Here is a 27377-nt window from a genome sequence, read left to right on the forward strand (position 1 = left end):
TAGGGAAAATGCTCTGGAGGAAATACAATTCTCCTTGATAAGCCAAAGTCATTTGGAACTGCATGGTTGAAACAATGGGATAATAGTGCCTTCCCTTCTGGTTTCTATGAAAGCAGACAATTTTTAAATTTTGTTTCATACAAGTGAATGGAGGAAGGTTGATTTTCACCAGTGGCAATAATATCACTTGAACTCACCCCAAAACCCTCATTTTCATTATCCATGATTATTTCCCTGCTCTCTTGTTTCTCCCTTTGCAATCAGCTGCCCATTGAGCAACAAACTCCCTTGACTTTGGGAAAACTTACCCACATTTAGAACCAAGTGGGTAGCCGTGTTGGCCTTTTAGAGCAGAACAAATTTAGAGTCCAGTGGCACCTTTAAGACCCACAGTTTAATTCAAGGCATGAACTTCAGAGAAAGCATATATTGTGTCTGGTCTTCCAGAGACCCTCAGTGGGAATTCCTGTTTAAGTTTCGGATCTAGGAAATGGGAAAAAAATGTGACATGTTGACACCTCATAGCCAAAGTTATCAACAACGATGCAATGTTTTGTGCAGGCCCAGTTTAAGGATTCACGAGGCCTTCACACTTGTGTAGCCTTGTGTTCCACACACATGCCCATTGAACGATGTTGCATGCTCAATTACTAAAAAAAAAGGTGTATCACCCTGCCCTCCCTCGGCATGAGCCATTCCCATTTGGCCCGCTCCTCTTAAAAATCCACACCTTTCCCCCCTTCCCAGGCAGAGGGGAGGAGCTGCAATTGGAGCGGAGTTAGGCCACCTATGCCTGGCACATGCCTTCTAGTGCGCAGGTAGGGAGCAAAGCATCCTCATCCTTAAGGGGGCAGGGAAAGGGAGGTTCTGCGCATTTCCTGCTCAAGGACCAAAACAAAGATCTTCTGGATAGACTTCTATTTTAAAAGGGGAAAAAAAAAAAGATAACCCTACATAAAAGTCCTTGCACTCGAAAGCTCAGCCTTGAATAAATCTTTGTTGGTCTTGAAGGTGCCACTGGACCCTGACAAAAGGGATATGTGCAACAAATCGCAGCACTGAAAGATTATATGGAAAAGCGTATTGCCTTTTTTCGTTCTTCCTGCTGAAGGATGAAGGCCCCCTAACCCCGGCGCCAGGGGGCCCTTAGCACCCGCCACATGCGCCACCAGCATAAAGCGCGCCTGGTTCGGAGATGGGACGCGTCGCGGAGTTTGCGCGGGCAGAATGCGCCCCTCATCTTCCTTTCCCGCCGGGCGCGCGCCCCCTCACAGTCCCCAACCGCCCCCGTCGCCCATGGCAACCGTTCGGCAGGGCTGGCGGCCTGACGGGCGGGGTGACGTCAGAGGCGGGCAGCGGCTGGGGACTGTGAGCGCATCGGCGGCGGCTCCATCGCCCGGAGCAGCGCCCCGCAACGCCGCCCCTGCCGCCTCGCAGCCCGGCAGGCGGAGGAGGCGGAGCCGGGGAGGGCACCGGGGGCGTCGAAGGAGGGAGCGCGGTGTTGTTATGGGGTGAGTCCGGGGACCGGGCGCGGGGGCTGTGGTCCGCCTGGGGCTCCCGGCGACGAGGGCGGAGGACGAGACCCGAACGTGCCGAGACTGGTGAGGATCATCGGAGCAAAAGGCTACCCGCCCTGAGCGACTCGGAAGGGGGGATGAGGATGATGATGACGACGACCAATTATTATCATTATCACTATTATCAATGATTATTTATTATATTTTGTTATCATCATCATCAAAAGTAATAATATATTATTAATAATCATAATGATCATAATAACCAACACCACCACCAGTGGCACCCAACAAAATTTTATTCAAGACTTTGCTGGGGGCCACTGGACTGTAAATTTGTTCTGCTGCTTCGGACCAACACAGCTGACTTGAATCTATTATTATTATTATTATTATTGGCTGACTTGAATCTTTTATTATTATTATTATTATTATCATCATCATCATCATCATCATCATCATCATTATTGTCTACTACTACTACTACTACTACTACTACTACTATTACTACCACCACCACTTGTAGACAGACGGGAAGATTTGCAAGCTGGTACGAATCAAAAGACTTGCTTGCAAGGAGAAATGAGGAGAAGGTGGGGGTTTAAATGAATTAATAAAGGTTGGGGTGACATGTGTGGGTGGTGGTTTGGTGCTACGCAGAACAGGAAGCAAACAAATTTAAAAATAATCTCTGAAGTACTATTTATTAGGGCTAACCGGAATGGCACAAAACTTTGTGAGCTCACTGGAACGCTTCGTCAGGCTGGATGTTACAACAAAGTTTAAAAATGAAGAAAGGGGGAAGCAGGTTTCCTAGGTCTAAACACAGCGCTTGGAAGCGTGGCAAATCTGGGGCTTTGGAAAAGAAGGGATTCTCTGACCGTAAGCAGTGTGCAGTAACAGGAAAAGTTCAGAACTGGAATGGGGGAGAAATTTGGGATGAAAGGCTAGTGAAGAGGTGGATGTTCTGTTCAAGCTGGTATTTGAATAAAATAGTAAAATGCATTTATGAAAATAAAACAGGAGTCTAGTGGCACTTAAAAAAAAAAGGCTGGAGTGCTATTGACCATATGCAGAGTACCTTCCTCATAATAACTGGAGAATTGAGAGTGTGGGTGTTCACATTAAGACTTTGGAATGTATGGTATTTTCTTTGAATAACTAGTGTACCCCTGACCTTTGAAGTAATGGTATGTACTCCTAAAATAATTGCTTATAGGACATTATAAACTAAGAAATATTATGTACTGGAACAATTCCTGTTGGGACATAGGACTGTGTTAGGTGGAATGGAATTCATAAGGACTGCAGAAGACAAGGCTACTTGAAGCAACTCAGAATGTTTCACATGTGAAAGATAGTAAATAAAAAGATAATACCATACATCTTACAGTGATGTTAACTGAATTTTCAGACTGCTCTATCTTAAAAACCATTTTCCTTAAAAATACAGGCAGAACACGTACAGCCTGCAGAGTCAGCAACTGTAATGACTTCCTCTGGCCAGAATCAAAGTGAAATCATTTCCGAAAAAGCTGCTGCAAATGTGAAAACTGTGGAAAGAGATTGGCACTGCACCTATCCAAATGAGAGGAGGGAGAGGAATCAGATCTACACTCTTCTGAGCATCAGTAACAGTACAAATGAGCAAGAGGAGAAGTCCTTGGAGTATGTTAATGGAACAGGATGGGAGGAAGCAGTGAGTGAGAATTGTATGCTTTAAAACCCAACAAAACCCAAATTGCAATAATAAGAGTGTTATATATAACCGAGCGCCATGCACTCTGGCTAGCTTAAATCTTTAAGCACGAAAGGAAATAAAGATCCTTCAGATAATTTTAATAAATGCATACTTCTAGGAGTTTCAGAGTATTTAATAAATAATACACATTACTGGCAGGGATCCCAGTCTCCTTTTAAGTGCATATAAAATGGTGTTTATAGATTTCTCAAAATGGGATGTACGTCAAAAAGTGCATTTTTATTGCAACCAAGGGAATGCAGATAGCCAGTGTCTGCAGTTTAATGTGCAAATCTTCTGATGCATCCAGTTTAAAACCACTTGATACATAAGCAGAAGCTGGTTTAAATGTGTGAATCAACAGTTTTAAAGGCTGATATTTAGGGGATTTCCCATGTCTGATAAAATTCCAGCATGTAATAGTAGACTATTTTGGTTAAAACTTACGTTCGTGAGTCAGTTGTGTTTTGTTGCTTGACCTAATAGTTGAACTGAACAGTTGTTTTAACTGATTCTCTCTTACAGCCTTTGTGATTTTTATTTACCCAATAGTTAAGACATGCACATTTCATGGAATCATAAATATCTGAGTATGTCCAAACAAAGACAGCTTATGTGTCTGGCAGAGCTCATAAGCTGAAAATTCAATAAACAGAACCTTAAAAGAATAAGACGTAGTTGTAATAATTCCTCTTAATTGAGAAGGGGCAACAAGGAAGCAATACATCCTATTGGCAGATGTAGATTTGGTCCACTTCAGTCCCTGTATAATCCGTTAGTAGAACAGCTGGAAACAGTTGCTCATGTTTAGTCTGAGGAAAGAGTGCAGATCTGAAATTAGCCACTTAGCCCAATTGACACCCATAAGAGAAAGTACAGAGGAGTTAACAACTGCTCAGGGCTCCCTAGAAGGATCGGCTTTGCGTTCTAACAACAGGCAGCAAGTTTGCTGTTAAAGAGCCTTAAAAGTTTTAGGTCTGAGCTCCCCGTCCTTCTTCCCTTAGCGTGCAGCTCAAAAATGTTAAACATACTGGTTCCTAACAAAGCACTGTTTATTGTTTTAGCCAGTTTGGATGTTACAACAACAAACTATGGTTTGTTGGCTCCAGTGGAAGGGTGCCAGTGCCATTTAGTGGTGCAAGTGCTGAACTAAGATGTCTCAGCCTAACCCACCACATTTGATGGTTGTGAGGATAAAATAGAGGGGTGGAGAATGCTGCTGTAAACTGCTTTGAGTTTCCTGTTGGGGAGACAAGTGGGGTATAAATATCAAATAGCCAACTTCCTGAGATTCTCAGTCTATTTTTAAACTGTATTCCTATCTCTGTTTTCAGGTACAAGGCTGGAGCAAGACAGCCCCCTTTGCTCATCTTCAGTTACAAAAAAGAGCTAGAAAAACAAGGACAAGTGAGTCTGTCGGTGGCTGCCTGTATTGCTTAGATTTGATGCAAGTTATTGACAAAGGCTTGGAGCAAGACCCCAAGTTAAGTGCAAGTGTCACCACAGACAGTATTCCAGAAAAACAAACCCTGCTCTATTCTTATGCCACCCTGAGCTCTTACCCTGCGGTAGATGATTCAAAAAAAGACAACTGTAATGGCAAATTATATTCTACACCGACATGCCAAGGGGAAAAGAAAAAACTGTCCCTAAAGGACGCTCAGACTTTTCTAAATGAAAAGAAGAATTTTCTAATGAAGGAGAGTCAGCTATTCCAAGCAGAAAAGAAAACGGTGCCAATAAGAGAGTATAGCATACTAGCTCTTGGAAAGCAAAAAAGCATAGACATCTTAAAATGCAAAGAGACAAAGAGCCATGAACCTATAACAGGTAGTCTGGGAGACCCTGAAGCAACTCCTGTTAAATCTTCAATGGTATTGCCACCTCTGAAGGACACAGCTCTCAAAAACAGCCTGGACCCTTCACCAAAGAAAAGTAAGCCCGTTATTTTCCAGGCCAATGAAAAAACATCCCGTGCTGTTTCAGAGACAATTTCCTGCACTCAGGTTTTTAAAACCAAAGAATCCAACCATGAGAAAGTAGACTTATCAGGTGATGCGTTGAAGGAGCGAGTAAAAATTTACGAGAGAGCCAATTTCCCCCCCAAGTTTCCCAAGACTTCATGCGTCTCAGGAACCACGGACCAGTGCTACTGGCGCTGTGCTCTTTTGCCTGATAGGAAAATTACACCCATATCTAATTCAATTGCATTGAGAAGAAAGAGTCATCTCTCCAGAATGCATTTCCTGCATACAAAAGGAGCGCGTGACAGCAAAGCCGATGAGAATTGGGACCCTTGCACCAGAAGCAGGAGTCACACTGGACCCAGACAAGGAAATGAATCAAAAACACAGGAGGTTCCACTGCTTTCTGGACTGTTCCCTTCCTTAACGGTCAGCCGTGTTGCAATAACTGCATTGCCTTCTAGGCTGACCTGACTATTTTATTGTAATTTTCATGCAGAGCTGTTTATGGATTTGTTTGAAGCTCTTTATACTATGAAAGAAAATATTGAATTTTTTCCTGTAAACCAGACTGGGTATTTATTAATTGCATAGGTACTCTTTTAAGAATCCTGCATGAAGCTTAAAATTTCCATTCACTGCATCTTGCAGTACGTAGATCCGTGAACACATCTTGTTGTTGTCGAACTTGTAGTACACGGTTCTCAGACTTCAGCCTCAGTGAAGTACAAGCTCTGGCGTAGGCCCCCTGGCATAATAAAACCTTAATGCCCTTAAAGAGAGACCAACACAGCTGCTGTTTCAGCACTTCCTGTCCTCTGCATTTCAAAATTGTGAGCTGCATCACAGCATGCACTTGTTGATTTGAACAGCTGGCAGGAGCCATTGAAGGGCTGGTAATATAGTTGGTCTTTCCTAGTAAACTGGGAAAGCAAAAAAAGTAGAAACATGGCCAAGTTGTCTTTGACAGCCAAGGACGTGGGCCTTCTTCCTGAAATCTGCTCAACTGAGGACTGGGTACAACAGTCCACCAGCAATGTATAGCAGTCCGCCAACAACTCCTGTTTATAGTACAAAGACTGGAGAGTTCTGGCAGTCTATGTGCAGTTTGATTGGGCATAGTTGAGCAGGCCTGGGCCAAGTGCTTTAACAGAACATAACCCAGAAAAGTATCTGAAATAAACCGTAGCCACACAAAACTAGTTGGATATGTCATGCCTGGATGCCATAATTTTGTGGGAATAGTTCTTTTAATGTTTCTCTTCAGATTGCATAGTATGTAAAATAAGAATATAAGTAAACAGAACTAGTATTTAGCTGTATTTTTTCTTTGTGCAAATAGTACTTTTTATTGGTTTAAGGTAGCTAGGGCTTTCCTCCTTCATGACCACTTGGGCAGCTTAGATTGCTTTATAACATAGATAGCTTCCAGAAAATACTTTTTTGTATGCCCAGGGACAATGTTCCTTAATATCTAAGTCGAGATTTTCTCATCATCTGCCATAAATATCCTACATCTTACCTGATGCGTCAGGAGTAGTAAAATAATGGTATTTTTAACATTCCAGTGTCACTCGAAATCCAAAGTTCAATGAGCCCATTTAGATTTGAACAGATAAAAGTAGTTTTATTCTCCTGATAATTTTTCAAAATGCTTTTAATAAAGACAAATCTAAAAATTTGTACATCAGTCTTATGGGTTAAGACTCCTAAACCTCAAATACCTGTGACCTAAATACTGACATGAGTCAGCAATGGGGTCATCCACCAATAATACTTATGTCTACACAAGTATATTACCTGCTAGCTAACAAAATGAATTTCTTGCTCAGATGAGTAACGCCATAATACACAATCTGAGCTATTGTGGAAATGGCTGGCAGCAACCACTAGAAAGCATCTTGGAAGGTGCAGCTGGTAATCTCTTCCACAGTCCAGATGTCACATTACAATTGGCCACCATGAAGACAGGAACTGCCAGGCCTGCTACATGGGTATTATAAAAATCGGCCATAATATATTTCAAAGTGCAAGAATCAGTATTCTCAGTTGAAGAATTAAGATAGCTGCTGTTCTTGAAGCCAGTGGCAGCTTGATCTTCACGTCTTTAAACTGGCACAAAGGCATTCTAAACAGAAGTATTAAAATGCCGTCAAGAAGAAATACCCCTAAATGTCCATTTTCCTAGGAGAATCCAATTACCTCCAAGGAGGTATGAATTACTGGTCAGCAAATCTGTAACATGGAAAGCTTTTAAGGAACTGTGCTTGAGCGTTGACCTGTAGTCTTTGTGGACAAACACCAATAAATGGAATGAGCTCAGAAATGGAAATATATTTCTTATAAGAGGCAAAAATCTGTGTAACGCATGGATCCAGTGGTTGGCTTTGGCAAATAAAAAGATCTTCCCTGGGGGGAAATTTTGAGGGACTGTGTGATCTAATTCAGGTAGAGTTTTAAGCAAACTTTCAGAAAAGATAAGGTGAAAATACAGGCAACCATTTAAAAGTGGTAACTTGCCACAATACGCCTTGTAGTTAGTTAGTGAGTTGGTTGATTGCATAAGCCTACTAAATGCTAAAGCAATGTTTGACGACATTGAAACAGATATAAGATTACATGGTTCCAGTATTCAGCCTAATAGTTAATGTATTTGAACTGAGTAATATTTTGCTTTATAGTTGAAATTAAGCTTTAGACAGAAAATAAGTGCATTTTCCTGCCTTTTGACAGAGAAATATGATGCTTTCTAAATGAATGAAAATAAATAGCACCTGCTATGGATGTAAATGAAAATGCAGAGGCTTCAGGTATGAAATGGTCCAGTGGCACCTTAAGGAGTAATATTTAAATTGGAGCTTTTGTGAGTAAGAGCTCACTTATTCATGTATCTACAGAAATCAACCTTTGACACACAAAAGCTTTTGAAATAAATGTACTTAATACTTTAAGGTGCTCCTGGAGTTTTATTTTGATGCAGCAGACTAACATGCTTACACAGTTAATTCAAAAGTGGAAAGCAGAAATACAAGTTAATTTACTTACCATGTTAAATCAAGTGAGAGAGCTGACGAACAGTGTTCAATAGGAATCAAAGCTAAGCTTCCTGCTGCTCTAGCAAGAGAATCAAGAACCTCCAATTAAAGGAGGGGGAACTGGTACTACAGTGGACAAAATTTGATCCATCCAAATGGGCTCTTACCCCGTAGCAAAGAGCATAACAGGGCTTCTTCAAGGGTTTTAACAGGACCATTTGGAGCTGCATGCCACATTGAGTCCAAGAGGAAGACTTTTTAGTAAGTGCTTGACTCTCCTACGGAAATCAAAGTGGCAAAGTTCTTTGGTGAAGCGGTATATAAATATTCTAAACAAACCCAAAGCAGCCTCAATACCATAAACTAGCCAGAGCTTGGAAGCACCAGAGTTGGTTGTGGTTAGTGTTTGTATAGGAGACCACCAAGGAAGACTGGGGCTGAATGCAATGGCAAACCAGCTCTGCTCCTCTCTTGCTTTGAAAAACCCATGAGAGTCACTATCAGTCAGTTGCTACTTGCTGACAGCTGCCACTATTGAAACTATTTGGCTGGCTTTGTTAAGGTCCCCCTTAGCCCCAAAGTACATACTTTATTGTTCTGGTTCACTACTGGCTTCCTTTGAAGCAAAGTATATGTTAATAGCTTTTTTTCCTTGAAGATATTTTTGCTTCATTGTCCTTTGTCTTCAACAGAGCATTGGTATTTAACATTTTGAGAGGTTGACAAACTTCACTAAACTCTTCCTTCTATAGTAAAGGTGACCAGATTGTTCCACTTTTGGAGGGACATCTGGGGACACCTGGCAAATTGTACCTAAGTTGAAATTTTAAAAATATATATTACAATACTATTTTTGCGTTCTATGAAATTTTTTGTTGTTCCATTTAGACCAAATTTAATCAACAACCCCCCCCCCCGGTCAATGGTGTCCCGTTTTACCAATGTTAAAATCTGGTCACCTTATTCTACAGCTTAGCTGGAATGTGTGATTAAAACAAAATCTTGATTCCACTGAACTTTCCATAACAATATTTTAACAGATGTAGGGAAAAAAGAAAATGGGGCATGTGCCACAAAGAAGGGAGATACAATTATTCCTTATTCAGCATCCGGCACTGAGAAAGTGTGACTCTTACGTGCCATCAAGTTGCTTCCTGCTGTACACACAAAGCCTTGCTTTATGTCATAACCATCAACACAAACCCAAGGAGTATAAAACTCACTGGCTAATAGTTCTCCTTCCTCCCCCCCCCCCCAAAAAAAAACAACAACTACAAGAAAGTTCTAGGCATCTTTCTTTAATAGCAGCTTTCTATGCAAAATTGGCAAATATTTACTTGTAAACTGAAGGGAGTGTAAAGAACAGTTTGATATGCTGTGATTGGGCCCATTGCTTGCAGGAGAAAATGTACTCTGGTAGCACAATTTCGTAGTGCTGACTTAAAACAGATTTTTTGATGCTCATTCCTGTAACTAAGATGCTGGTACTGGGTACATAGGCAACCATAGCAGCAAAAGCTAGGTTCAACATTTAAGTCCAGTAGTTAATTCAGAATTTGTAAACTCAAAGCCGAATGGAATGGGAAAGTTTCCTTCACCTGAAAAGGCTGGGAAAGGATCTGGCCAAAATTCAAAACCACTATTGATTAGAAAACTTGACTAATGTTCATTGCTTTAAATGCTGCTTGCTACAAAATTCTCCGTTTTATATGCAACGTGACTTTATTTTTCCAGGAACATGGCTGGGGGAGAGCTACTCCTTTCGCGTGCTGCAAGAACCAACTAAAGTCCAAGAACCCAAGAATAAGCAAAACGGTCTTTAATGTACCTCACACAAGCAAGGATCCAGCTTCTGTGGGAAATTTGACTTGGATAACACCACCTAAGAGAGATCAGACAAACACATACCGTAAGTTTACTGAAGGAGAAATTGTCTCAAGCTGCAAGAAGTTAGAAACCCCCCACGTTAAGCCTTACAACTCCATTCCAGTATTGACTACCCACCCTAAGGGAGAAAGAATGAATGGCAAACTGGACAGCGTTCAGGCATTCCTTGGTGAAAAGAAGACCTTTCCAACAAAGGGATACGAGATCAAGTGCTCACAAGAACTCGCAAAATCTGCAGTCCTAAAATGTCCCAAGATCCACTTGCCCAGAATAGTCCACACTAACCCACCCAAGAATTTTAACTATCCAACCTTAAGTGCATTGCTGGTCTTGAAACTGGATGGAAAAGGACTCTTCAACTTCCATCTGGAACCCCCTTCAAAGAAGAATGAAACGATTACAGTGAAAAGCCCTGAGAAAGGGGGCAGCACTTCAGCTGAAACTTCTCTCCACAGCCAACAGATTAAGAAAAGAAAGCAAAACAAAAGAAACATTGGTGTGATGAATAATATAGCAACAAAGCAAATTAAAAATAATGTACCACCCTTCCACGCGTCAGTGCTCAGAGATTCTTCGTCTTGCCCTCCTCACCATCTGGCGCACACTTTTCCCTGCACGGCATAATTTTACATTTAGAGTTATATTCAACATTGCTAGTATAAGTTCAAAGGGGTATGGAAACTTATGTGTTTGCATGATTCTGCTCAAATAAGCATAACGGCATTAAGAGCAGGGCTACAAGCCTTAACCTGTGGGTTAATCATCTGAAACTTTAACTGAGGAGAACACTTAACTTCATCCTTCTGCATTCTTACTCTTTGAGGCTATTTTAGTTCTTCTGTTACTATAATTAAGAGGGGGGTCGGATCATTAAAAATGATTAATGATGGCCATTGCTTTTAATAATGGCTGGGAGCTAAAATACTCTGGGCAGTATACTGCTCATGTATGAAAACTGTTCAGTTCTCCTAGCAGCAAGTTCCCACATCTACAAAACATCATGAATGTTGGGGAACCCATGGGGGATATACAGAAACAGCCCCTATGCACACATGGTGGGAACAGGTGAGTTGGATCCGATATAAATTTTTCCACTTGCTCTAGAGCTTTTCTGGAAACACTAGAAAAATAATGTGGTAGCTACTTGGCTATGTCAAACTTATTGTATCCCTATGTGCATTTCTTCTTGCATAAGATGTTGTGCAAACAATTTCTGGGTATTTATAGGTAGAGAGGAAGCATAGGGGTCGCACAGGATCTTGTGCAAGTAGCACTGTATGGAATCTTTTTGTTTTTGGCTTACACATTGCTGGGACCAAATTTTTTTGTATGCAATCTTAAAACAGTTGCATCTTTCCAAACCCAATGATGCTGATGGGTGTGATTGCTTAAAGTTGCGCTGTATGTTCGCTATAGTATTCTTTTGGTCCCTCTGAACTGAGGCTTGGGTGATACATAAATGTTTTTACATGTAATTATTTAAATGCTAAAGATTAATCAACCTAAAGGCCTTAACTTGTTGACAGTCTTGATTAGTAACCCCATCTCCCCAGGATTTTGAAAGATCTATATGCTACAGGAGAAACTGAGCAACTTTTAGGTGGTTTCTATATTCAGCAAGCGGTTTTCCAGATAATGTACAACTAGTATCTAATTAAGTCTCCAGCTAATATCTTAGCCATGGATTCTTTGGGTTTGGTGTGACAGTATCAAGAAATCATCTGTGACTGGACTGTAGTCATATAGTCTTACCAGACTTAAAAGCAGTCCATATATTGGATCCCCTATATATATTTATATATTTGGTTCTACTTATCTATTTTATAACTGATTGATATTAATCTGTACTTTTGTAATTTTTATTGGATTGTTTGGTCCATGACCATGAAACAGATGCAGTCCTGCTAACCTTATGTGCCCGTTAGTCAAACTGTGACTTTGGCAAAGTTAACAAATGCGTATGAGTAAACACCTGACATTTCATATGAAAAAATAAATTCTGTGGTTCTGGCTGCTGTCCTACGACACCATTCCACCCTGTTTCTGAATTTCAGAAGAAAATAATCAGCCACCTGGAGATTGTTCAAAATGTTTATAAACAATGTACTCAAACTCAAATACCATTCTCTGGAATACCTTTATGCAAATATCGTACGTGGCATGTGCATAAACTGTCTAGCAATAAGTAGAGAAGCCCTGCATTTTTAGAAGTAGAATAGTTGAATTTCCTTGCTTTACCTTTAAATCAAGGGAATAGCCATGCAGACCCTTAATTTCTTTATAAATGAAAGGGAATGCTAGGATGGGCACACACATCATGCTCCAAAATTTATGAGCCATTTGTTGCCTTGCTTTAAACTGAAAGTGATAAAATGGCACAATTTTATACCAATTAGTTATGGTGGCGATGTATCCATTCAATTAAGAGTATAATTCTTTGGGTTAAATCCAATGTTGCAGTCTTCAGGGTGTTATGATGGCTTCCTGTGCAGGTGCTTCACCATGTAAAAGTAGGGTATTCACCTTTTTAAAAGTAGGATACTTATAATTCAAATATGAGAACAAATGGCAGAGAGAGCACAAGGGGGAAAAATGCATTTAATGCAGCACAAGGCTAACCACGACAAAGAATCACTGCACATTCAAGGGAGAAAGACCTTTATTTGTTAGTCTTTGTGCTTACATTTCAACTCATACATGTGGGGCCTCATCCTGAAGAGTTTCATTCGTTTCTTCCTTCAGGACAAGAAATGATTTAAAGCTCACAGTATTTGAAACTTGTGCATGCAGTTGTCTATGCAAGCATCTATGGCTTTGCCACTTTGTTGGCCAAAAGCATGGGACAGAGGGTAACCGAAAGGTGGGCTCTCGGTGTTTACTTACACTAAGATCACTAAACTTGTCACTGTGTGCATGCGCGGCTCTAAAGATGGCATTTCACGTCACTTAGCTGTTCGCTAGCATGCATGTATCCAAGAAGTGACAAGGTTATTCCTCGTTTTCTAAAAGCAAAGCAGGCACTCTGGAAATGAGAAAAGCAGCCTTTTCATGCTCACAGTTTTGGCAGAGAGGAGGTAGCAGCGAAAACAAGAATGAAATACTGCATTTCATGAGCATCTATCCAAGACTCACACCTGCAATTGTATTTTTCTCTGGCTTCCCTTACCTTTACTGGTCTACTCTCCCGCCCGCCCCCCTTTCATCTGCATAATAAAATAAATTTGTTCTCCAGAAGCAGGATAGTGATCAGAACAATGCTCCTGTTGTTTGCAATTTTCTTGCAGGAGCTGCTCTTGGCCTACATGCACACATCACTGCATATGGTGCTGCAATAATAATTTGCAACTGCATTTTTCTTGGGGGGCAGGAGGTATAAACAGCAAGACAACCTGGGAAGCGAATGATTGCTATAGCGCAATAACAGCACAGTATACGTTGATGCAGCCTACCCAAGTGCAGGATTAAGGTACAGGACATGTTAACAACATACTCAAGAGTAGCAAGAGCAATGTTACTCTGCTCTTGCATCATTGGCATTCCAGTGGACAGGCGTCAGAAGGGCCTATCAGTTTCCAGCCCGAGTTGTAGGTAACTGGCACCGGAGGTACGGGGCCAACTAAACTTGTTTAATGAGGCTTCTTGCTCAGTGAGGTGGTAATGATGATGGTCTGAAAGCAGGCAGCTTGTCCCATCCAATCCCCTTTATTGCAGACTCATGCACTGCTTTTGCCCAAGCCCCTCCCCACGAACCCTAGCAAAGGCTTTAGAGACGGCAGGTTTGATCCAGGCCCATGTTCGGGGCTGAAATTGGAACTGAGAGTTCACAGGATTGCTTCTCTTGATAAAACAAGTATGCTAGGAGATTCAGATTGCATGCTAAGGCTTGTTGTTGTGCCGAGGAACACTGTTAAACAAACCTCCATGTGCTTTCAGACATGGTACAACCCAATCATGGATTCCTATACAACAACCATCTGCTTTCTTAAGTGGGAAGCAAGATTTTTTGAATTCTCAGGTAACTCCCAGTTTTAGCTGGTTTATACCACGCTAACGACAAAAAGTTGTCTTTATTTTTTTACGCAAATGAGCAGCAACATCCTGCTCATGATGCTACATATTCTGGTCAACAGGCAGTTAATGGCTTCCGTTCATAACCTTGTAAGTTGATTTATAGAAAGATATCCTTCTAGTTGGCTAAAGAAGTAATCACTGTTGGCTAAAGAAGTAATCTGACTGCCCTCTCCACTCGTCATTCAGTTTTTATTTTCACCTACTCACCAGCAGTTGCCACCAAGGTACAAGGTTTTCAGGACACATTGGTATGCTGGTCTGCAATCTCCACTTTAAAATGCCTGAGACATGCATATGAGATTGGGGCAGGGGGAGAGAAACAGTTAAATTCCTCTACCTGCTAAAGGGATTTGTTCCTTGCAGGGCTGAACTACCACGACGGACATACATACGTGTGGGGGGGACTAATTTAAACCATGGTCTCTGCAGCAAACAAAGTGACGGATGAAAACATACAATCGCTTAGGACTTGCGTCAGGGTCAGTTAAAAGGTAAGAGAACTGCATGAATCCAGATGTACAGGCTAAATTGTTGTGGCCCACAAGACAAGGTTGGTCCTGTACACTGGAACAGAACCCCATCAACAAGGGTGAGAGATAACGGCTTTTTCTTTCTCCAAATCAAGGAACCAGGACTACAGTCACAAGCAACCAGTGCATCTATTGTGGTCTAGAGCAGGGGCAGTCAACCTGTGGTCCTCCAGATGGCCTATAATTCCCATGAGCCCCTGCCAGCATTTGGGGGCAGGGGCTAATGGGAATTGTAGGCCATGAACCTCTGGAGGACCACAGGTTGACTACCCCGGTTCTAGAGTCTTCATAGCTTCATATTAAAAACATTTTTCAGGCATATACAACATATCTTCAGGAATATGTCTACATGAGACTAGTTTCTGTCTACAAAGATATAATGCACATGATGCGTTTAATGAAAAGTTTACTGTTTTCAGTGCTGTAAAGTTATTCTATATCCAATTATGAGGCCAGTCGTGTCATAATAGTGTCAGATTGTTCTGCTTTTGGCATTTTTTAACCCTTCAGCTGGCCAAACTGCCGACAACAGTAGAATCGTCGTTTCCACGCCCTTCCACCACTGTTAAGGCAGCACCGTGCGCTGCAGTTAAGCAGCTCTTTGGTGTCCAGTAGATTCGTCGTTTTGCTTACAAATAAACAAAGGTGCCAAGACCTTTAAATTTCATATATACTCCAAGTAGCACATTTTTATGTGCTATTTTATGCTGTTAACACAGTTAAATAATCAGGACCAATAGCCATCCTAGACCTAATCCTGCATTTGGCCCTCGTGCAGGATCAATAGGACCAAAGCACAGGACTAGGGATAAGCATTTTTCTACAGACATGGAGAACCCCCAGATAAAATTAATATTTTAAGAAAAATACTGAGATCTCGCACAGCAGAATAAGTGGAGGTGAGGAGGAAGCAGAGCCAATGTGTAAGTCAGCTGGCCAGTTAATTGAGAAGGATAAATAGTGGCCCCCCTCCCCCATTGCAGGAGGATGGGAATGAGAGTTACTGCAGCTACCACCACCCAACTGTGAGCAAACAGGAGAGGAGAAAAGGAGCAACAGCTGCTATGCAACCCCCCCCCCCCAACACAGCAGCTATGTGAGTCTGGTAGGTGGACAGAACACCTGGGAGCCGATACAGGAAGCAAGTAAATGAACAGGTTCTGTTGTAACCAGGATTACTTCTTCCCAGTTTCTTGCAGGTTCCTGCTTCTTCCATATATTTAAATTCATTCCATGTTAACCATTCCTGGAAAAACACCATGGATTCAAAAATCCTCTAAAGCTATTGTATTTCAACATCAGGTAGGTTTTATATGAAACACAGAGACAATACCCCACTCCAGTGGGATTGGAGTATATTGCAACAGGTCGCTAAAGCCTGGCCTAGAAGGAATAAAACTTGACTGTACCACTGCTGGATGCACATGCTGGCTTTGATTACTCTCTCCTAGAAAGTAACAAATAATTCAACAAGGAAGGTAATAGCCCATTAATTGGGCTTTGCAAGTTATATACGCAGAAATATAAATTTTAAGTTTGCACTGGTCTAGTCTAGTTTGTTGTCTCAGAATTCTAGTGCTATATCTTGCTACATGTGTAGATCAGACCTAAATGTATATAATTGAAGCTCAGGACCTCCTTGCCTCTGTCCATGAATGCACACCTCAAGACTGCTAAATGGCCTTCAGTCATAAACTGTGTTCAAATACACCACTAATGACATTGCCCCATTACTACCTATTACCATTTAGCTCCACAAACTGAAAAGCTACATCAACCAAAGATTCCTGGAGTAAAACTGTGCCTTGACAAAAGAAAGAAAAAGAGAAAGAGAGAGAATGCTACTCAAACAGAAGTAACTCTGCAATGTGATGTCACTAAGTACCCACTCCAGAAGCCTTAAGGGAAGTTTGGGCATCAGATATACAGTCCTTCTACTGAAGCTCTGAACGCAACTACAGTATCTTCTGCAGATTGTCATCAATTAAAAAGGCAACTGCAGAACAAAAATAGACATGCTGAGCAGCTGCTACCACAGACTTTGTTAGAAATTTTTAAAAGAGGGGGGGGGGGAGGAGTAATTGTTTGGGAAGTGCAGGGTTGGCAAACCCATACCAACAGCTTGAGCCAAAATAACTCAGCTTTTTGATTTTGGAAACCATAGGAGCAAATTTAGACCATTTATTTACTACAATTGAGTATCAAGCAGCCACTGGGATCATTTTTAAGGGCAGAGGCTTTACACCAGGGGTAGTCAAACCGGCCCTCCAGATGTCCATGGATTACAATTCCATTTCTCATGGGAATTGTAGTCCATGGACATCTGGAGAGCCGCAGTTTGACTACCCCTGCTTTACACAGTTCTCAGCTATATTAACCTGGTAGGAAAGCTATTTAGTGAACTTGCTCCAAGCTAGCAACACCTTTATTGTTCGAGTTATTTTGTCTTATGACTGAGGCTCTAAAGTAACTGCTGGACAGCAGTCTTTAGGGTACAGATTCTTGTTTTAGAGCCTGTGGGGGCTCAAGTATGTGGTATCCGGCAAGAATGCTCAGATGGGTTCCTCCCCCTTCTGTCTAGGTTACTTAAGCAACGGCGTGACAGAATACTCGGCACTACGGCAACTTTGAAATTCCACCGGTCTCCCACACAGTCACGAGGAGGAAGGCCGGGCTTGAGCTACACAAGCTTATTATAAGCCAGAAAATAACGCTGGCTGCACTTTCAAGAATGCACCCAACGTGCCACTGCATGCCTGACGGGCCCAGCAATGTGCTCGAGAGTTAATCAGTAGGAACTATAGAGCACTATCACGATGCAATCTTCTAAAACTGCAAACCGGCCTTGGAAGAAAGGTGGGAAATGCTTTACATGCTCAGGATTTTGGATAGGAGCCCTGAAAAAAAACAAACAAAACAAAAAAAACAACAACTTGCTTCTGGTCAAAGATTCTATAACTTCAAGTATCAGTTCAAAGGACATGACTGAAGGCTATGGATTCGGAAACTGAAATACCATCCCCGCACCCTTAGCTTAGCAGAGGCAGCACCCGTAGACCACCCGTTCCGAAGTGCTCAGGCGTAAACGGATATATCATAGTGAAAATATGCAAACAGGATCACATGAGTTAGACACACACACAACACCTAAAGTCCCCCGTACGATGAAAAGGCTTGTAAACCAACCCCCGCGTCGTCCGTTCTGTTCAGTGCAGCCGACGTCATTGTCGGCTTCTCCTTCCCGAGCAAGCTAAACCCTCAACCAATGCAGTTTTCATAAAAACTGCAGTCAGTGGCCAGTCTTCTCTGAATCCTGAAACAAAGAGCACAGTTTTGCACAAGTCTGTGTTTCCACGGAGCTGAACTGTGACTCCATTGTATTCCAGGCCAAGTCAGCCAGCAAGAAGTCATCTATGGCAGTCTGGGTCTCATTGCTGGTAAGGAACAAGCTACCGAGGGTTTCAAAGCAGCTGTCCATCGTCTGAGTCTCGGCACTGTTCAGCTGCACTCTGCTCTCCGCCACCTGACTTAAGGCATTTCTCTCCAGAAGCTGCATTTCTGTCTGAGTCTCCGTGTCCGACGAGTCGGTGCTCATGGAGAAGGTGGACTGCTTCAGGATGCTGCCCAAAGGCAGGTGGGGGCTGTCTAAGAAGAAGTTTAAGTCTGTTTGAGTTTGAGTGTCAAACATCTCCAGGCCTAAAAAGTTAGGATGGCCTCTGCAGTTGTATGACTGGACAGCAAGATCTGAAAATAAGTCTGTCTGGGTTTCAATATCCAAGGATTCCAAGGCTGGCTCAGAGGACAAGTTGCCAAATTCAGCTTCCTCCGTCTGCGTCTGGATATTGGAGGCAGAAAAGAAATCCTCAATGTCAAAATCTATGGCTGAATTCTGGGTAGGGCCGGAAGGCAGGGGTGGGTCAGCATGAGGGTTAGCATCTGCCAGAAGGCTACGGTTATCCAATGACGGCTCTGCGGTGTTACCCGCAAAAATAGTTTCAAGGTCATTCAATAACTCCATGGTCTGGGTCTGGTTGTCAGTCATAAGTTGCTGCGGGAGCAGATTATTCTGTGTGCCAAAGTTGATCATTGCCTCTGATTTTGTGTCCTGACTCAAGGGCTTGCAGCCTCCTCTTTGCAGCAGACTCGGATCTAGGCCATTTGCAATCAAGCCACTGCTTGATAGGACCACTGGGGAGGCGTCAAACGAGGAAGCGACGTCAAAAATGTCAGTGCACATCACAGCTTGATCCATTTGTCCTCTTCCGTCGAGCCCTTTCTGTGCCCTGTTGGTTTGAGTCTCTCTAGAAATCCCACACGACTGAAAGCAGGCTTGAGCGAAAGTATCCGTCTGGGCAGCGATGGACGAGGTCACCTTGGAACCAGGCAACAGAGTCTGTGTTTGAACGCTGATAGGCAGCAGCACTTGTGAACTGAACGTCAGGTCTGTTTGGGAGCAAGAGGACACAGAGGAATCGGGAGCCCAAGATGCAGACGGCGCAAAGTTCTGTGAAATATAGGACAGGTCAGTCTGGACATTTGTGGAACAGATTCCGTTCTTGTAACATACGGCCTCCAGACCCTGCATTGTATTATTGGGCGCTGCTTTCCCCAAATTGACTTGGATACCTGTGCTGACGAGCTCGAAGTCCCCAGAGCTTTTGGGTTTTGAAAGGGGTGATGTGTTCTTAAGTGTAAGTGCTTCAGCCTCCACTGCTGGTAGCACGATGCCTACAGGCAGAGGCATTAAGTGAACAGTGCTCATAACAGAACCTTTGTCATCAACAGCAATGACCACAGGTTTCACGGAAGAGTCTGGTGCCGATACAAAAATCGGCAGGTGAGTAAGCTGCATTACAGGAAGTTTAACCAACGCGACTTTGGGCTTCGGGAGAAGCAACTTTGGTGCATTTTTTGGCGGTGAATGTATTTGCTTAGCAGTATAGGAATGGGCAGAATCTTCTAAAGAGGCTGCCAGTTTAGACTCAGATGTCTCCAAGTCTTCAGTGCTAGTACATCTGCTGACAGTACTGCCAGAGGCTTCTTTTGCTTTCTCTCCCAGAGCATGATTGGATGTTGCCATCTCCATTTTTCTTTTCTTTCTAGGCGGATCCCTGCAAATGTTAAACATATTCTATTCAAAGCAGACTTATTCAGACACATGTGTTATAATTGAATTAGGCAACACAAGGCACCCTTCAGTTCACTCCTGGGCAAATAAAATAAGTTTACTATTACTGGCCATTGCTACCCCTGAACTGTGAACAGAGACTACTAATTTCTTTAAAAGTCACCTTGCAAATAATTCAAGAAGATAAGATACCTTCAGTTTTTGTAACACCATTGCATTGAACCCAATCAACTTTGGTTGCTAAAGCTATCTCAGTTTCCATCTTCATTACTGCTTTAGTCCCAGCACAACCTTTGTTCTTGCATGTCCTATGATTCCTACCATAGCATATTTGGTGGCAGCATGCTTCAACCCACTGTACTAAGAGCTTGTGTGTGAGGGGGAATGGAAATGTAACTAGTACCTCCCTGAACTGACAACTGTCCAAAGAAACAGTAAGTTTTGCTCATGGCAGCCCCCTCTGCAGTAGATCCTTGGTTGTAGAAAGCCTCAGAAAAATCCCTGCTGACCGTCAATGGAGACCTTAAGATCAACTAGAAGAAAACAGAAGGAGCTATCCGTGACAGTGACTCATGCACAGCTGACTGAGTCTGAAGCCCCCTAAATAACAACATGTACACAGACACCGAGCAGTTACCCTTTCAGCCCATTCCATAATGAAAATACAAATGTCACCTGTGTTCGATAGGGATCTCGTGCTGAGTTCTATAAATATGAGACAACAGCGCTGTCCTGCTGGCGTAGGGGCAGCCGCAGGTACACTGGAAGGTCTTGCCGCAGTCCTCAATGTGTCGCTTCAAATCCCATATGGTGCCATAAGAATTGCTACATTTATCACATTTGTGCTTCTTTTCAGCATGCATTTTCATGAAGTGCTGAAACATGCAAAACAGGTCAAACAAATCAACAGGGCGCAACGGGAACCATCCTCTCAAGATCATGTTCTAGCTTGGGGCTTTAAAAGAGAGGTGCTTGTAAGTATGTCATGGGTAGGCAACCCCTGGCGTGTCTGCCAATAGCTGCACAGGAAACCCACTGTGCTTGGCACCCAGGATCAGGTCTCTACATAAGCGACCAATGCAAAATCCTGAGATGCTGCCAGCAATGCTCTGCTATTGCTTGCTCTAATCGGGTCTGGCCAAGTTCCTCCATCCCCTGCTTTTCTAACACATCATTATCTTCACAAGTAAGTGAACATTTAACATGTAAACATTTTTGCCGTTTTGATTTATTTTTGAACAACAGTTTGAAAATGTTTTTGGGGGAATCTGGAAGTTTTCTGCCTAAGTACAATGTAAGCGCTACAAAACAGAACTTAAAAATCCAATGTGGTTCCACTGGTTCGTTTTTCAAAGACTTCAAAATCCTAGAGCATTTATTGTCACTTGAAGTTCGTGGGAATAATTGCATCAAAAGAACATTCCTGACTATCCCTCTACCTGCATGTTTTAATTTTTTCAATGTACTGATTTTAGTTCTGTTTTAATTGTTTTGATATTTTAATAGTAATTATATTATGCAGGACATAATTTTTTTGTAAATAAGTATGAATAAAAGTGTGCGAATCTGCTCTGCTCCTGGAGGCTTCCAGGGAGAACTTGTTCTTTGCTCAATGCTACCAAAGATATACCAGCAGCACATCCCCTCTGGCATGTCTTCCTGGCATCAGTGTGTTGTCTTACCACAGGAGAGCTACATGTGAGACGGAAAAGAAATTTTGTTCAAACTACTCTGCACTTTTTGCGACCTTTCAAAGCACTCAACTCTGAAATGCCCTACCCCTTGAAGCTTGCCTGGCATCTACCTCACTCTTTTAAATCCCAGGCCAAAATACTTCTCTTTGCTCTGGCTTTCAACTGAAGGACTCCACCTTTTAAGCTGTCTTATGGCCAGCTCAACAACACCGACAACTGCTCTGTTTTAAATGCTTCTATACTCCGGCTTGCTTTTATTGGCCGTGTTTTTATTTGTTCATTTTGATCACTGTTTTTTATTGTTTGACTGTTTAAACAGTGAGGCCTGCCACAAGCAGGCCTGGAGAGGAAGCATACATATTTTCTAAGGCAAAGGAATGGCGAGAAAGTAGGGTATTAAGTCTTTTAAATAAATGCAGATTATAACGTTAGTTAAGGACATCTTTGCTCTGAGTGTTTATGGAAGTAAATATGTACAATGACACAGATCTGCTTGAACTCTTAAAAACACATGGATCTTCTGAAAAAGGTTTCCTTGTACAGGATATCCAGCTTGAGCCCCAATGAGGTAGACTGACTATAAATATGAAAATGCTCAGAACTTGCATTCATTCTATTATTGTAATATTCTTGAGATACATACCTGTCTTACGAGGGAAAATTGTGAAAAAGGCCTTCCTGGTCCTCTCGGGCAGCCTTCAATGGGACAGCAGTAGTATTTCTGTCGTGCTTTCAAGTCTTTCCTTGTTGCTGGATTTATTTTTCCATCCTGAAGCAGCAAAAGAGGATTGTTAAGAGGATGCAGGGATCTGGAGCTTTATGTTCTGGGAAGCATTCGAAATGCAAAAGACCTCTTCAAAGTTTTCCTGCCTTGTTAGGCTCTAAGGCAGGGGTAGTCAACCTGTGGTCCTCCAGATGTCCATGGACTACAATTCCCAAGAGCCTCATGGGAACTGTAGTCCATGGACATCTGGAGGACCACAGGTTGACTACCCCTGCTCTAAGGTGCTACTTGACTCGAACCTAACAGTAGAAATGAATGCTTGAGTGAGACTTGCCCCCCTTCTGCTGAATAATTGAAGCAAGTTTTCACCACCTGAGAAGGGGGTGGCAGCAATATACTGATTTTTGTAAAGCATCTATAAATGGTGGGTAGATTTGTTGTCAGAGTTTCTGGGTAGGTAACATGCTTATAAATATTTACAGGATGCAATGCGATTTGACTTCTAGTTTTGCAAGCTACTTTGAGCCCACCCTGAAAGGAGCAAAATGGCCTAAAATGACATAAACCAAGTCTAACCATAACCACTTTTTGCAGGCCTGTCTGCACATTCTACAATTCTGTACCAGTGCGGGGAAAGCATGGCACAGATGTAGGCTGAAGCTGAGGGAGAATCTCAGCTTTCATTTAAAGCAGCAAGTTTCTATCCCTTAAGGCTGCAGACTTGGTTGAAAGTGTATAAAAGACAACTGAAATTTAAGTACAGTCAGTTTAGGAAAGGGGCATCACAGTGTTCCATAATCCTTTGCTTCAACCCATGGTTTGAATTAGCATAATAAACTATGATAAACAGTCAAGAGGGCAAAACTATCTAGATGAACAAAAAACACATTGTACAAAAACGGGGCTGAATCAACTTTTTTCTGTTGCAGGATTTGGACTGCGTGGGTGTATAGTTTTAAGGTTGTGTTTTTGTACACTGAGCCACCCCAAGTTCTCATCCAAGATGGATTAGACACTCCAAATGATCAAAGCCTTTATTACAAAGGTGCGAAAAAGTTTCAACATCAAAGCTGCATAGCATTATCACTCATCTGGAATTAAGTACAAAAGTAATTTAAAGAATCCCAAAATTCTAAGTGGGTCAGTGTTGTTCAAAGTTCATGCTTACAAAATTTGTATATTTATAGTACGCATTTAAAAAGAAAAGGATGGATTAGACATTCCAACCTGTTGAAACCTTCCTTACAAGGGCCAGAAGAAATTTCAACATCAATGCCAAATATTATTATTACTCATCTGGAATTCAGTATAAAAGTAATTAGCAAAATCCAAAGCTGTTAGTCAGTCCTGCACAATGTTCATGCTTGTATAATTTGTATATTTATATATATAGTTTAAAAAATGCCGGAGTAGACATTCCAACCTTTCAGAGCGTCTTTTATAAGTGTGGGAAAAAATTAAGTTTCAACATCACTGCCCAACCCAACACCTCCTCTCTAATTTTTTTGTTATTTTCCTTAGCAGTGGTTTACTACTCTTACAGAAGGGGGAGAGGAAACAACCTGGACTCTAAATGGAAAATCTAATAACTTGGTCCCAAAGATGCTGTAATTCTAGCAGGGACCAAGACCGCTCATGACCCCCTCCATCCACCCCTTGCTCACAGTAACAGCTTAAAGCAGGGGTAGTCAAACTGCGGCCCTCCAGATGTCCATGGACTACAATTCCCACGAGCCCCTGCCAGCGTTTGCTGGCAGGGGCTCATGGGAATTGTAGTCCATGGACATCTGGAGGACCGCAGTTTGACTACCCCTGGCTTAAAGCATTAAGAACCAGGGGAAGTCTCCAGTTCATGGACACCGATGCCAGGGCTATTTGTTTCAGATTTCTAGGTACCAGTTGCATCAAGCGTCCCATTATGCCAGGCTTCACCTTTAGGTAAAGAGTTAGGAACAGGCATGCAGTAAAGAAAGCTGTTTTCTTTTCCTTTTAAGGGAAAGTGTTTACATTTCAGCTCCCTCCAGTCAACATGTTTAATGCCTTTATGCCTTTCATCAAAAATGCATCCTATATATCGCATTTAAGATCACGCTATTCAATAATCTAGCCCAACAGAGCAGCTGAAGTATGAATATAACTAAGTATACCCCATGGCAGTCACTTATAAAGCTGTATGAAAAACTCAACTGTGGAAAATGAGATAAAAGAAAGACACCAGAAAGCTGGTTATGATAAAAGCAATTTAATCCTGATAATTCCTCTGACCTCAAAGCTAACAACAAGCTTAAGCACATTACTTAGAAGTTTTAAACTAGTAATTCGTTTTCAATTCTTCTGTTTAAGGTTCTGGCTGCATGAAGGTTAATGTGGTTTTCCAAACTACTTATTCTGGACAAATTAATTACAGCCCAGTGTCAATATTTTTTTTACCAAACCTATGCTGAATTTTTTTATAGCACTCTGGAGAAACCAGCCCACCACTCTCCCATATAATCTTACAGACAAAGCAAACCTTATCTACTGGATCACCAGGATAAAATAGGAGAAGTTAAGAGAGAGGTTATGTTTGGGAAGAAGTTTCCTTCCTTGCTGAAACACGACCTTATTAATTTAAGATGGTATGTAGGAGTCACATGTGCTGCTGCAGATGACTGATAGGAATTCTGGGGGTGCCATTACTTATGCCAGTTTGGTGTAGTGGTTAGGAGTGCGGACTTCTAATCTGGCATGCCGGGTTCGATTCTGCGCTCCCCCACATGCAGCCAGCTGGGTGATCTTGGGCTCACCATGGCACTGATAAAACTGTTCTGACCAAGCAGTGATATCAGGGCTCTCTCAGCCTCACCTACCCCACAGGGTGTCTGTTGTGGGGAGAGGAATGGGAAGGCGACTGTATGCCGCTTTGAGCCTCCTTCGGGTAGGAAAAGCGGCATATAAGAACCAACTTTTCTTCTTCTTCTTATCCCTCTTGAATTTTGGCAAAGGAACATATTATGGCCCTGGCTAAACAGGTACTAGGGGAAAGCATGTGAAAGACAGAAATCATACAGCCAGCAGCATGTAGAGGTTACAGTATAGCAGGGGTAGTCAACCTGTGGTCCTCCAGATGTCCATGGACTATAATTCCCATAAGCCCCTGCCAGCAAATGCTGGCAGGGGCTCATGGGAATTGTAGTCCATGGACATCTGAGGACCACAGGTTGACTACCCCTGCAGTATAGGATTCAGATCTGGAAGGCCCAGGTTCAAATCCCCATTTTTCTTCAAAGGTATTGGGAGTACAATTTTGATTTTGCTTCATGCTTTGCTGTTCAAACACTTTCCAGGCCTCTTGTTGAGCTGGTGGTTCAATTAAATCAATCAATAGTATCTCTGGAGCTTTGAGGTCTTGACTATTAGGGGTCTGCGATTTTTGTATAATTTAGATTTAGGTACTTATGAAGGACATTTAAAGAAGAACTTAGAGGGGAGAAGAGGGGTAACTACTGTGGTTTTCAGGGGGCATTGAGAAAAATAATTGCCAAGACTGTGTGGCAAAAATAGTGAATCATTGCAAGGAGGGAGCCGTGCTAGTTGCTTGTAACAAATAAAAGCCTGACAGCATCTTAAAGTGTGCCTGCACACAAAAGCTCACGCCTTGAATAAATCTTTGTTCGTCTTAAAGGTGCTGTTAGACTCAATTCTTGTTGAGCATCGTAAAGACTAGCATATAAGCTTGGAGAAAGGGCAAGACAAGAAATGCCCATGCTTGCCTTCCCCTCCAATTCAGGGTTCCCAAGGCGGCAAACAAATAAAGGCCATTAAGAGGCTTTTAAAAATACACATTTTAAAAACAGTTAAAACAAAACAAACAAAAAAACACATCTGAACAAGCCAGCGCCTACCAAAAAACCAGGGCTGGAGTACTCCATGTTTTTAAACAAACGCTAAAATGCACCATTCACGGGATTCTCTCTTTTAAAAAAAAAGCACACGCAACAGCAAGAGGCGTGCGAAAAGAGCTGCACCAGCACCTGTTAGGGTGGTTTCCAAAGCCGACGCACGTTCAAGCCCCGCGAGCACCTCGGTGATTCCGAGCGTCACCAGTGGTCTCTCGAGTGGCGGGTTCGAATCCCCCCTCGCGCCGGGGAAAGTGGCTTGCGAGCTTGGGGCAGCCACGCTCCACTTAGCCTCCCTCGCAGGGCTACGGTGAGGCTACGGCGGGCGAGGGGGCGGGGGCGGAAGGCGAGGCAAGAATGAATGAATGAATGAATGGAGGCACTAGGGCGGGCGGGCGGGCGGGCGTCCGTGAGGCGAGGCGCGGCATGGCGTGGGGCTTACCTGCTGCTGCAGGCGGTGGGCCTTGCTGAGGTGCATGCTGAGCGCCGGCGGGTTAGGCAGCACTTTGCCGCAGCCGGGCACGGTGCACAGGATGTTGCTCCGGACGGCCCGCGAGAGCTCCGTCACCGAAGGCCGCACCAGCTCCCCCGGGCAGGCCGGCCGCTCGGCGCCGCCGCCACCGTGCGAGGCCGGCCGCGGGGGACGCCCCAAAGCCAGGCCGGCGCGCCGAGCGGGCGCCTGAGGAGAGGCGGTGGCCGCCGCCATGTTGCCCGCCGCGACCCTCTGCGCAGCGGCCGCTCCCGGCGACAAGGGCGGGCGGGCGGCCGAGCGTAAATAGTCCTCGCGACGGGCTCCCGCACGGGCGCAGGGTCACGTGACGGGGCGGCCTCAAGCCACACCCCCTCCCCGCCGGCCCCGCCCACGGGCCAGTCGGAGGGAGGCTGCGCGAGGCTTGTTTACTTGTCGACACAACAGCCCTGCGAGGTAGGGCGAGGGCCAGGCTTTCTCAGCTGGGGTTTCCTGACGGCTCTGGAAACGATTCCGGAATGGGTGGGATTTGATTATGATTTAATAAAATATTAAATTGGTTGAACGTTTATCAGGTGGTATGACCAGATATGGTTATGTTGACCCCCCACCCCTCAAAGGGCCAATGATGGACCTGGAGGGATGAGAAGAGCAGGGACCCTGGGTGTGTATGTGCAAAGGTGTGCTCCCCAATTATATTCTGCCTGATGATGATGATAGTGCTGCTTCTGAGGCTTCT

The 27377-nt window shown here is 43.1% G+C and overlaps 2 protein-coding genes across 3 annotated transcripts; one reads left to right on the forward strand and one right to left on the reverse strand.

The window, feature by feature from the left end:
- Positions 1 to 1342: 1342 nt before the first annotated feature.
- Positions 1343 to 12166, forward strand: C14H16orf46 (chromosome 14 C16orf46 homolog). Its single transcript, XM_077310530.1, has 4 exons — positions 1343 to 1601; positions 2971 to 3216; positions 4593 to 5651; positions 9992 to 12166. Exons 2-4 carry the CDS (start codon positions 3007 to 3009, stop codon positions 10766 to 10768), a joined length of 2046 nt encoding a protein of 681 aa, XP_077166645.1. The 5' UTR covers positions 1343 to 1601; positions 2971 to 3006; the 3' UTR covers positions 10769 to 12166.
- Positions 12167 to 12785: 619 nt separating this feature from the next.
- Positions 12786 to 26967, reverse strand: ATMIN (ATM interactor). 2 transcript variants are annotated; one of them, XM_077310529.1, is made up of 4 exons: positions 26612 to 26967; positions 22211 to 22336; positions 20549 to 20748; positions 12786 to 19844 (listed from the first exon to the last, which is right to left on the reverse strand). In XM_077310529.1, the coding sequence occupies exons 1-4, from the start codon at positions 26873 to 26875 to the stop codon at positions 18035 to 18037; spliced, it is 2400 nt and encodes a 799-aa protein (XP_077166644.1). In that variant the 5' UTR covers positions 26876 to 26967; the 3' UTR covers positions 12786 to 18034. The 2 variants fall into 2 exon arrangements, with proteins under 2 accessions (XP_077166644.1, XP_077166643.1); XM_077310528.1 differs by having other exon boundaries at positions 12786 to 19856.
- Positions 26968 to 27377: the final 410 nt, after the last annotated feature.

The sequence above is a fragment of the Paroedura picta genome, chromosome 14 (assembly GCF_049243985.1).
Source record: "Paroedura picta isolate Pp20150507F chromosome 14, Ppicta_v3.0, whole genome shotgun sequence".
NCBI lineage: Eukaryota > Metazoa > Chordata > Lepidosauria > Squamata > Gekkonidae > Paroedura > Paroedura picta.

Excerpts from the sequence above, each read along its gene's own strand:
- C14H16orf46 (XM_077310530.1), top strand. The coding sequence starts at position 3,007 with ATGACTTCCTCTGGCCAGAATCAAAGTGAAATCATTTCCGAAAAAGCT. Across the intron at positions 3,217-4,592 it reads GAACAGGATGGGAGGAAGCA|GTACAAGGCTGGAGCAAGAC; the intron begins GTGAGTGAGAAT and ends CTCTGTTTTCAG. Across the intron at positions 5,652-9,991 it reads GACTGTTCCCTTCCTTAACG|GAACATGGCTGGGGGAGAGC; the intron begins GTCAGCCGTGTT and ends TTATTTTTCCAG.
- ATMIN (XM_077310528.1), bottom strand. The coding sequence starts at position 26,875 with ATGGCGGCGGCCACCGCCTCTCCTCAGGCGCCCGCTCGGCGCGCCGGC. Across the intron at positions 22,337-26,611 it reads CCCACCGCCTGCAGCAGCAG|GATGGAAAAATAAATCCAGC; the intron begins GTAAGCCCCACG and ends TTGCTGCTTCAG. Across the intron at positions 19,857-20,548 it reads GAGATCCCTATCGAACACAG|GGATCCGCCTAGAAAGAAAA; the intron begins GTGACATTTGTA and ends TAACATTTGCAG.